This window comes from Halichoerus grypus, chromosome 11 (assembly GCF_964656455.1).
Source record: "Halichoerus grypus chromosome 11, mHalGry1.hap1.1, whole genome shotgun sequence".
Lineage (NCBI taxonomy): Eukaryota > Metazoa > Chordata > Mammalia > Carnivora > Phocidae > Halichoerus > Halichoerus grypus.
Window position 1 is genome coordinate 45449458 of NC_135722.1, and position 12321 is coordinate 45461778.

The window sequence follows — 12321 nt, forward strand, 5'->3', positions numbered from 1 at the left end:
CCTCCCTATGGGAGATCAAAAATCAAAAACTGATTTCCACAGAGATTCTATTTCTAATCTAATTCTATTTCTAACTCTGCATAGGCTAGAAATGGGGGACCAGCTAAGGTTCACAAAGCCAGATCTTGACCTCCTCCTCTGCAGTCCCACTTCAGAGTGGGGTGACAGTGGGATTTTTTCCACTCTAGCAGCTTGTTTTGGAGCACAGAAATACAGCCCCAAAGAAAGACTGCATTTTAGCGTCCAATTATATCTAAGTAGAAACTAAAGAATCTAAACAGGGCTGAAAGAAAATAAGCTTCCATTTCCAAGCTGTCCCTTCCCAACAGTTGTGAAAATAACCAGATTTTCACCTCAGCTAAGTGCTCACTGTTTTGCTTTGCCTAACTGTTCCTGAAACAATTATCAAATGGGTCCCATATGGAAGAAAAACCAGTTGGTACCTTAGCATCTGAGGCAGGCACTCTGAGCCTCTGGTCCCTTTCCAAGGAAGGTATTGTTGAGTCTTTCCGTCAGTCATAAGGCATCTTTTTTCTACTAACTAAATTAGAGCTGTCTACTTCTCAGCAAATGGCCTGCATATTGCAGTGTCTATGTGTGCCTCCAGATCTTCAGAAAGCCCTCCTGTCATTTTCCTCACCTCCTCCATTTTTAAAAATAGATGAGGGATTAGAATAATCTCAGGAAACAAACTGAGGGTTGCTGGAGTGATGGGGGGTGGGAGGGATGGGGTGGCTGGGTGAGAGACATTGGGGAGGGTATGTGCTATGGTGAGCGCTGTGAATTGTGTAAGACTGTTGAATCACAGACCTGTACCTCTGAAACAAATAATACATTATATGTTAAAAAAAAGAAGAAGAAGAAGAAGAAGAAGATGGTAGGAAGGGAAAAATGAAGGGGGGGAATCGGAGGGGGAGACGAACCATGAGAGACTATGGACTCTGAGAAACAAACTGAGGGTTCTAGAGGGGAGGGGGTGGGGGGATGGGTTAGCCTGGTGATGGGTATTAAAGAGGGCACGTACTGAATGGAGCACTGGGTGTTATACGCAAACAATGAATCATGGAACACTACATCTAAAACTAATGATGTAATGTATGGGGATTAACATAACATAATAAAATTTTAAAAAAAAGAAATAGGAAAAAATTCTAGCCTAGTGAAAGTGTCCAGGATTTCACTAGAGAGCTTGAAGAATGGACTCTGGAAAGCAGGCCATATGACCAAATGTTGTTTCACTAGGCCCCAAAGAGAGGGAAAGTTGAAAGGCAGTTGGGAAGAGAGGAAGAGGGAAAAAGAGAGTGAAGCAGCCAAAAAATGGCCGGGGGGGGGGGGGTGGGAGATGAAAAGGAAGGAAGAAAGAGAGAAAAGGGAGAGTAAAGAAGGGAGAAAAAGGAAGAAGGGAAATTAGGGAGTGAAGATTACTGGGGTTGAGAAAACATCTGGACTAAGCCACTGGGAGGTTGCTGGAGGCTACTAGTCCTCTGGTTGCCCCTGGGATGGTTTGAAGTGAGCTCTTGAGGTTGATCTGGTTCCTTGTCATTTAGCATTGAACATGGAGAGTTTTCTGGGGTTTTAGGACAGTTCTTCTACTCTGAACACAGTCAGATGTGGAACTGAGGACAATAAAATATGCGTCAGAACATGAAGGCAGGGGACAGATTAGAACTTGAAACTGATCACTAAATACCACTAAGTGCAGAAAAGATGCTGGTCCCATCTGCATGCATGGGAGTGTGGGTCAGCCAACCTTCTGTCCTGGGGATTGAGAGAGTTCAGATATCAATGAACATCTCATGAATAGATGAGGGCATGTATGAATGAATGAATGATCAAACGAGTAAAAGGAGTGTTCTAGCCCAGTAGCTCCCAACATCAAGGTTATGGACTGGTGGCATTAAAATCACCTGGGGAAAAATTTTAATGTGCCTAATATACTAAACCCTTCTCCTATTTTTTCATTTGACAGCAAACTTGAAGAATTGGTTCATTTCTTACAAGTCATGTATCCCAAACTGTGTCAGCACTGGCAAGTCATCTGGATGATGGCCACAGTGATGCTGGTCCTGACTGTTGTGCTGGGGCTCTACAGTTCCTATAACTCTTGTGTGGAGCAGGCTGATGGGCCCCTTGGGAGATCCACTTGCTCAGCAGCCCAGAGGGACTCGTGGTGGAGCTCAGGACTCCAGCATGAGCAACCTGCCGAGCAGTAGGAAACCTGACACCCAGTCAGTACCCTGCTCCAGCACACAACTGACTGCCCTTTCCCCAAGCACAGTGTTTCAGGCCAGGTGTGGGCATGGTACTGCTAGCCCATTAGGAAATGAGCAAGGTTCTTTCACACTCAGCACCCGTGTGGGAGCTATGCATACACAGAAACTGATGTTCTTGGAGGATCAACAAAACTGCCCTTGTAAAGCACCTGGTGAATGAAGTCACCTTTATGAAGGAACTCTAAGAGAAGGGAAAGTCATCTGCCCCAAGCTCAGATGGCTGGGGAAAATAAAACACCTTCACTGCAGGAGATAGTAAGAAGCTCACTCTCCCTTCCCTTTTTTCCTCTCTGTAGTCAGAAATAAAGAAGAATTAATTATTCCCAAAGGCTAACACTGACCCTGACGATCAGACCTAGAATTTGGAGTCACAACATGAATATCATCCCATTTCCATCTCATCCTCACTGCCTCTCCTTCAGCCTCCCCTCCTCCCCTTTGGAACCAGAGTTTCTCTTTACAGAAGTAGGAAAGGTTTCTCAGAAAAATATTTAGGCTGAATTTAGACCAGTGCTTGAAATGAAATGGGAGGATGTGAGTTAATATATATGCATCTGTGTACACACACAACACATACATACACACAGCAGGCATGTGCATGAAGCCAACAACCTTCCAAACGTGTGCTCTCAGTGTGTGTTCTGGATAAAGCCAACCCACAGAATTTTCACTAGGTGTGGGGCAGTCACCAGGCACCTGTTCAATGAGCTCTCCACATGGATTTAAGATGTTTGAAAAACACTGAAAACTCATGGTTTCAACAGTGAACTTGCTGGTCTCCATTTCAAGTGCTAATTCTAAGCTGTTGTACAACACAGTCTATTCCCTATTTGTCCTCTCCTATTGAGAGCAGTTAACCCACCTCTCAGGTGAAGGAGGAGACACAGTGTGCTTTCAGCTCCTGTGTGCCCACATGCAAATGTGCAGTTGCACCTTAGTGCTTTAGTTCAAACGGGATTTCCAACCCAAGTATGTTTCAGAGCATTCATAACTGTTTAGCATAAAACTGAAGGAGCACATCTCATCTCCAATTTGACTTCTCCCTCCACCTTTACAGCCACTGCTTTCATTCATCCCTCATCAGTTTTGGGGGGTGTTGGTTTCTTGTGGGTTTTATTGTGGTTGTTCTGCTCTTGTTTTTGTTTCGTTGTTGATGTTGTTTTGTTGCTAACATTCATATAGAACTTACTATGAGCCAAGCACTGTTCTAGGTATTATATAGGTATTAATTCATTTAATCCTCAAAAAAAAGGAAAAACCTATGAGGTGCGTACTAATCTCCTCATTTTCAGATAAGGAAACTGAAGCACAAAAACACAACTTGCCAAGTACATCCAGTTAGTAAATTATGGGCCTGGAACTCAAATCCATACAGACTGGCCCCTGCATAAAATTGCCTTTTCCAGTGGTCTCCTAACTGCATGCCTTACATTTCAGTCCCACTTCCCCAAGTAGCCCTCCAACCACTCCAGATTATTTCTGGTTCCCAGACTAAATCATTTTCTCATAGTTCTGCTCCTCTACTCACCAGTTTTTCTTCTGCCATTCTCCTCTTTTCTACTGGTTACTCTTCAGAACCAAGTGCAAAAATTATCCCCTCCATACAAGCTTTAATGACCTCGCTCCAACTCCCTACCATACCCCACATAATAGGTCACACCCTCTTCTGTACTTTCTGACACTTTTTAAACATCTTAATTATTGACAATTGTGACAGTATATCACAATAACTTTTTTGTGTTTCTATCTCCCCTACTATTTTCCTCAAAGACAAGAACAATATCTTACCCATTCTCTGGGGTAAGTACCTAGCATGGTGGCTGATACATGGGAGGGTATCATTAAATGCTGGTCAAAAGAACAAGTGAGAATTCAAGGTGGTAGAGAGCAGCCTAGAGACAGCTGACATTTTGCACACTTCCCAGTCCCAGTACCATCACTGCCACTATCTCAGTGAGAAAAATATCTTTATTAGTCTCAACTTATTCTATTATTTTTCAGTCTACTCTGGGAAAGAGCAGAAATGAGACCTAACTGGAAACACCATTTCCAAGCTCAAGGACTGGGCTTGATGCAACCACTCCTTTCAGAAAGACCCACCTAGATCAGCCCTACTGTAAAACAGCGTGTTGTTTTAAGGTGGGGTGGGGGGCATCCTTTACAGTGGCTGGAAAACCACTGTGAGTGAAGCCCAAGCCAGGGTTGAGCAAGAATGTGCCATTAAGGTAAAGAGGTGCAGATCAAGGCAGAGGGACTTTGGGGGCCTGGAAGGATGGTTTTCCCTGATGTACCAGGGGTCTGGACACACTGAAAAATCTTTTAGGCCTTCAGAGTCACAGGCAGGATGTAAATGGAGCTCTAGAGACAGTAGCTGTGGAGCAGGACTCTATACAGGCAATGTCCAGTCTCAGCCTCCCTTAAAGAAGGACGAGGTTGAGCTGGCTCACTGTCCCCTTGGCTACAGGGTTACCACCTTTGTTACCAATTAAAACAAAGGCAGGAGAACAGCTACAGTGAGCTCCTGAACCTCCAGCTGCTCCATAGAAAAGCCTGCAAGAGTGCTTCCAGACATAGGCCCTCACCCAAAGTACTCTGTAAGAGAGGTTGAAGAAAAGAAGAACTGTAACAGTAACCACATTTCCAAGGGCATTCCTGAAAAGAGTACTCATCGGCGTTTCTTTTCTGAAAAGCAAAGTTTGATCTGAAGCAGGTGGAATGTTACTAAAGCAGCAGTGAAATGGAGAGAAATGGGCCCTGTCTTTCCAACAGTGATATTGATCTAAAATAAAAGTTCCCCTCAAAATGCCTCTGAAGTCTGACATTTCTGCTTAGCCCTAGGACTCTGGGTGCCTATCTTGAGTTTCAGTGATGTATAGTTTGTGTCGTTGTTGATATCACCTCCTTAAAGGCCTTCACTTTCTGGCTGCCACAAAATCCATATATATCATTCTCTGTGTACAGCCTGGCGGAATAAATGGAGAGGGAGATACTGGATTTGTGTATCACTGGCTGTCAGTTCCTAATGTTGTTAAACCTCACACAGGTGTGCTAGCATTGAACTATAGAGTGTCACATACCTGAGTTTGAAAATAAAAGCACATTTCCAAACCATTGGCAGTAGCCAAATGCCTCCTCATTTTATGGAGCTAAGCCACAATCTTGCCCCAACTCTGAATTAGATCCCCTTAGATATTAGTGCTTCCCAGAACCAAGCCAAAAGTCCCCAGCCCTTGGGTCACTGTACTATGGGCTACCTCTTAGGGGTTGGATTGTTTCCTCTCTTTCTTCTTCATTCCTGATCTTAGTTTCCTACACCTTCTCAGCTTACAATTTTTTTTCAGTTGTATAATATAATGATTCAACAATTCTTTCTCTTTTTTTTTTAAGATTTCATTTATTTTAGAGAGAGAAAAGAGCATGAGTGGGAGGGGTAAAGGGAGAGTGAGAGAGAACCTCAAGCACACTCCCCCCTGAGCACAGAGCCCAACGTGGGGCTTGATCTCACAACCTTGAGATCACAACCTGAGCCAAAACCAAGAGTAGGATAGTCAACCTACTGCACCACCCAGGTGCCCCTGATTCAACAATTCTATAGATTTCTCAGTGCTCATCAAAATAGTCTCCTCTTGGAGCTCCAGTGGCGTAATCAGTTAGCGTGTGGTACTTATACAAAATAGTGTCCTCTTAATCCCCTTTACCTATTTCACCCATCCCCCCACCCACCTCCCTTCTAGTAACCACCAGTTTATTCTCTGTATTTAAGAGTATGTTTTTTTGTCTCTTTTAATTTTTAAAATTAATACATTTTTGCTGTGCTAGAGACTGCTGAATTTTCACCAACATGATTTCCACAGCTAGACCATATTTTTCAGTCTTTCTTTAAAATTTTTTTATTATGTTAGTCACCATACAGTACATCATTAGCTTTTGATTTGGTGTTCCATGATTCATTGTTTGTGTATAACACCCAGTGCTCCATGCAATACATATATTTTTCAATCTTTCTTGCAGCTAGATGTAGGGGAATGTAGACCTTTCAGAAAGTAATGTCCTAAAAACGACTCTCCTGCCCAATATTTCACACTGTCTTTATTTCCCCTCTTCTTACCAAAATCAGAGGATTTAGTTGAGGACCTGAGACCTGAGAAGATGGAAGCTGGATCTTTGAATGGGCACTCACAGAATTCAGCTGTGACATGAGCAAGAAATAAAATTTCAGTGTATCGGGCCACTGAAATTCAGGAATATTTGTTATAGCAGTTAGCCTACTTTGATTAATGCATAGATTTGAACCACAAAGGTGATGCTTCAATAACAAGTTTTCAAAATATGAGGCACTGGCTTAGCAGTCAAGCAGCAGAAAACAAGAAAACTAATCTCAGGAGCTAGAAATCTGGTGACTCATGTAGTGAGTAAAACAAAAATATTTGGCAAAGGGTTACCCATGATAATTTGAAAGGCAGCCCATGGGCAGCCTATAGCCCTAGGAGAAGTGGCTGGAATAAATCCATGTGAGGCTTTATTGGCTGCCTTTGGCAAGATATTGTAAGAAAAAGAAGCACTTGGGAAAGAATTGGCTATTTGGAAGTAGAAAGAAAAATATACAGAGGGTTCAGACTGAAGGCTTAGAAAGCCTGACTGTTTCTAAACTCCAAACAGTAAGAATAAAAAGAGCTTTCAGTGGGAAAGAACCAATAAAAATTTTCAGTTGAACTCAGATCAACTCAGCCCATGGCAAAGACCAGATTAAGGATATGGCCCTTCCATCTGTGGTTTCACATGAACTCAGTGTAGGCACCATTAGAGAGAGAGAGGAATGGAGTGAGAAAACAAAGAAATGCATCTTGCTAATTATGACTGGGAAAGGATTTTGGGTATGGTTATTGGCAACGGAATCAAATGGAAGCAAATAGGTGAGAAATCTGGGTTTGTGAGAGAATTGTATTTACAAAGAAACATGAGCCAAGATGAAAAAGTTCAACTGTTCAAATTAGAAAACAACTTTTGGGATCTTCAGCTTTATACCAAGAGAAGGCAGATTGCAAAAGCTGTGTTACCCCCCAGGAGGGCATACTCCTTAAATCCTACTTCAAATGTGGCCAAGGAAGATTGTATACAATGAAGGGCTACAGAATCAGTGGACACATGGGACACAGGAGTTTCTCCCAGAAAGCAGAATCAAGATCTAATCAAAGGTAAGTAATTGTAGTAGGAAGAATTTCTAAAATACACCCCCCAAGATGTCCCACCCCAATCCCTGAAACCTTTGAATATGAAATATTACTACTGTTATGTTATATGGTAAAGCTGACCTTAAAATAGGGAAATCATCTCAGTGGGCCCAATGTAATCACATCAGCCCTTAAAAGCAGAGAGCTTTCGGGCGCCTGGGTGGCTCAGTTGGTTAAGCGACTGCCTTCGGCTCAGGTCATGATCCTGGAGTCCCTGGATCGAGTCCCGCATCGGGCTCCCTGCTCGGCAGGGAGCCTGCTTCTCCCTCTGACCCTCCCCCCCTCATGTGCTCTCTCTCTCATTCTCTCTGTCTCAAATAAATAAATAAAATCTTTAAAAAAAAAAAAAAAGCAGAGAGCTTTCATCAAAAACTAATGATGTAATGTATGGTGATTAACATAACAATTAAAAAAAAAAAGCAGAGAGCTTTCTCTAGCTAATGGTAGAAGTAGAAGTCAGAGAGATTAGAGGTGTGAGAAGGACCCAAAATGTCATTGCTGCTTTGAAAATAGAGTGAGCTACATGAAAAGAGAAGCAGGCAGCCTTTTGGAGCAGAGAATAGACCCCAGTTGACAGCCAGCAAGAAAACAAGGACCTCATTCCTACAGCCTCAAGGAAATGAATTCTGCCACCATCCTGAATGAGCAAGAAAGTGGATTGTTCCCCAGGGCCTCCAGGTAAGAGCACACCACTGCCTACACATTGATTTTAATTTTGTGAGACCCACAGCAGAGAACCCAGTTGAGCCCACCCAGACTTCTGACCTACAGAATTCTGAGATAGTAAAAGGGTGTTGTTCTTTGAGAAGATCAACAAAATTAATAGATTAGTAGCCAGGCTCAGAGAGAGAGAGGACTCAAAATCAGAAATGAAAGAGGAGAAATAATATGGTTTCACCCATATGTGGAATTTAAGAAACAAAACAGATGAACATTGGAGAAGGAAAAAAAAAAGAGAGAGGGAAACAAACCATAAGAGGCTCTTAATGATAGAGAACAAACTGAGGGTTGGTGGAGAGAGGTGGGTGGGAGATAGGCTAAATGAGTGATGGGTAATTAAGGAGGGCACTTGTTATGATGAGCACTGGTGTTATATGTAAGTGATGAACTGCTAAATTCTACTCCTGAAACCAATATTACACTATATGTTAACTAAAGAATTTAAATCAAAATTTGAAAAAAAAAAGAGGAGAAATAACAACCAACTCCTCAGACATACAAAGGATTATAAGAGAATATTATGAAAAATTATATGCCAATAAATTGGACAAACTAGAAGAAATGGATAAATTCCTAGAAAACATATAACCTACCAAAACTAAATCAGGAAGATGTAGAAAATTTGAACAGATCAAATACCAGCAAAGATATTGAATCAGTAATCAAAATACTCCCACCAACAACAAAAAAAAGTCCAGGACCAGATTTTCCCAAATTTCCACAGGAAAATTCTACAAAACATTTAAAGAAAAATTAACACTTATTCTTCTCAAACTATTCCAAAAAATAGAAGAAGAAGGAAAATTTCCAAATTCATTCTATGAGGCCAACATTACTCTGATACCAAAACCAGATAAAGACACCACAAAATGGGGTGCCTGGGTGGCTCAGTTGTTAAGCGTCTGCCTTCGGCTCGGGTCATGATCCCAGGGTCCTGGGATCAAGCCCCACATTGGGCTCCCTGCTCGGCAGGAAGCCTGCTTCTCCCTCTCCCACTCCCCCTGCTTGTGTTCCCTCTCTCACTGTGTCTCTCTCTGTCAAATAAATAAATAAAATCTTCTTAAAAATTTTAAAAATAAAAAAAATTTTTAAAAGACACCACAAAAAAAGAGAACTACAGGCCAATATCTCCGATGAACATAGATGCAAAAATCCTCAACAAAGTATTAATAAATCAAATCCAACAATATATTAACAAAATCACTCACCACAATCAAGTAGGATTTATTCCCAGGATGCAAGGGTGGTTCAATATTTGCAAATGAATCAATGTGATACCATCACATCAAGAAAAGAAAGGATATAAACCATATGATCATTTCAATAGATGCAGAAAAAGCAATTGACAAAGTAAACATCCATTCATGATAAAAACCCTCAACAAAGTAGGTTTAGAGGGAATATACTTCAACATAATAAAGGCCATATATGAAAAACTCACAGCTAACACCATACTCAATGGTGAAAAACTGAAAGCTTTTCCCCTAGGATCAAGAACAAGACAAGGATGTCCTCTCTCACCTCTTTTATTCAACATAGTACTGGAAGTCCTAGCCACAGCAATCAAACAAGAAAGACATAAAAGTAATTCAAATCAGTAAGGAAGAAGTAAAACTTCCACTATTTGCAGATGACATACTATATACAGAAAACCCTAAGACTCCACCAAAAAACCACTAGAACGTATAAGTGAATTCAGTAAAGTCACAGGGTACAAAATCAATATGTAGAAATCTGTTGCATTTTTATACACTAATAAGCAGCAGAGAGAGAAAAGTACCATTTACAATTGCACCAAAAATAATAAAACACCTAGGAATAAGCATAATCAAGGAGGTTAAAGACCTGTTTGAAAACCATAACACACTGATGAAAGAAATTGAAGACAACACAAGAAATGAAAAGACATTCTATGCTCACGGATTGGGAGAACAAATATTGTTAAATGACCAAACCACCTAGAGCAATCTACAGATTTAATGCAATCCCTATCAAAACACCAACAGTATGGTTGGGGCTCCTGGGTGGCTCAGTCGTTAAGCATCTGCCTTCAGCTCAGGTCATGATCCCAGCGTCCTGGGATCGAGCCCCGATCGGGCTCCCTGCTCAGCGGTGAGTCTGCTGCTCCCTCTACCCCTCCCCCCTGCTTGTGTTCCCTCTCTCTCTGTGTCTCTCTCTGTCAAATAAATAAATAAAATCTTTAAAAAAAAAAACCAACAGTATGGTGACTAACATAATAATAATAATAATAAACCAACAGCATTTTTCACAGAACTAGAACAAATAATCCTAAAATTTGTATGGAACCCCCAAAGACCCCAAATAGCCAGAGCAATCTTGAAAAAGAAAAAAATTGGAGGTATCATAATCCCAGATTTCAAGGTATACTACAAAGCTGTAGTAATCAAAGCAGTATGATACTGGCACAAAAACAAACACAATAGAACAGAATAGATCAATAGAACAGAATAGACAGCCCAGAAATAAACCCACAATTATATGGTCAATTAATCTACAACAAAGGAGACAAGAATATACAACAGGAAAAAGACAGTCTTCAGTAAATCGTGTTGGGAAAACAGGACAGCTATATGCAAAAGAATGAAATTAGACCACCTTCTTACACCATACACAAAAATAAACTCAAAATGGATTAAAGACCTAAATGTGAGACCTGAAACCATAAAAATCCTTGAAGAGAACACAGGCAATAATTTTTTTGACATTGGTGGTAGCAATATTTTTCTAGATATGTCTCCTGAGGTAAGGGAAATAAAAGCAAAAATAAACTATTGGGACTTCATCAAAATATAAAGCTTCTGCACAGCAAAGGAAATAACAAAACTAAAGACAACCTACTCCTATGGAATGGGAGAAGATATCTGCAAATGATATATCCACTAAATGGTTAGTATCCAAAATATATAAAGAAGTTATACAACTCAAAACCAAAAAAAAAAAAAAAAAACACCAAACAAATAATCCAATTAAATAATGGACAGAAGACATGAACAGACATTTCTCCGAAGAAGACATACAAAGATGGTCAACAGACACATGAAAAGATGCTCAACATCACTCATCATCAGGGAAATGCAAATCAAATGACAATGAGATATCACCTCACACCTGCCAGAATGCCTAAAATCAAAAACACAAGAAACACAAGTGTTGGTGAGGATGGGGGGAAAAGGAATCCCCTGCACTGTTGGTGGGAATACAAACTGGTGCAGCCACCCTGGAAAACAGTATGGAGATTCCTCAAAAAATTAAAAACAGAACTACCCTATAATCCAGTAATTGCACTACTGGATTTACCCAAAGAATACAAAAACCCTAATTCAAAAGGATATAAGCACACCTATGTTTACAGCATTATTTACAACAGCCAAATTATAGAAGCAGCCCAAGTGCCCATCAATAGATGAATGGATAAAGAAGATACGGTGTATCACTCGGCCATAAAAAAGAACAAAATCTTGCCATTTGCAACAACATGGATGGATCTAAAGGGTATAATGCTAAATGAAACAAATCAGTCAGAGAAAGACACCATTTGGTTTGACTCATGTCTAATTTAAGAGGCAAAACAAATGAACAAAGAAAAAAAGATTTAAAAAAAAACCCAGACTCTTAAATATAGAGAACAAACTGATGGTAACCACAGAGGAGGTGAGTAGGGAATGAGTGAAATAGGTGATGGAGATTAAGAGGTACACTTATCGTGATGAGCACTAAGTAATGCATGGAAGTGTTGAATCACTATATTGTATATCCAAAACTAATATAACACTGTATATTATAGTAGAATTTAAAAAACAAGTTAAAAAAAGAAAATGGGTCTGGATATTCTGTTTCCTACTTTCCTTTGCAACTTCATTGCTGTTCATTTCATGTAACTTTTCAAATTTCCCTTCTAATTCTACAAATTTTTTCTTTAATTGTTGATTCTCCTTGATTATACCATGAGCTATTATTTTATTTTATTTATTTATTTATTAGGGCAGATTGCTACTTTTTTTTTTTTAAATTTAAATTCAATTAATTAACATATAGCATATTATTAGTTTCAGAGGTAGAGTTCAGTGATTCATCAG

At 40.3% G+C, this 12321-nt stretch overlaps 1 protein-coding gene and 1 long non-coding RNA gene across 9 annotated transcripts in view; one reads left to right on the forward strand and one right to left on the reverse strand.

The window, feature by feature from the left end:
- The window catches only part of IRAG1 (inositol 1,4,5-triphosphate receptor associated 1), a 132216-nt gene extending 126832 nt beyond the window's left edge, over positions 1-5384 (forward strand). For all 4 annotated transcript variants that reach the window (XM_036111138.2, XM_078058405.1, XM_036111140.2 and 1 more), the window contains one exon: positions 1970-5384. In XM_036111138.2, the coding sequence (XP_035967031.1) occupies positions 1970-2213 (244 nt within the window). In that variant the 3' untranslated portion in view covers positions 2214-5384. The remainder of the gene's footprint in view (positions 1-1969) is intronic.
- Positions 1-12321, reverse strand: part of LOC144379439 (uncharacterized) — a 209929-nt gene that overhangs the window by 159522 nt on the left and 38086 nt on the right. The window lies entirely within an intron of this gene.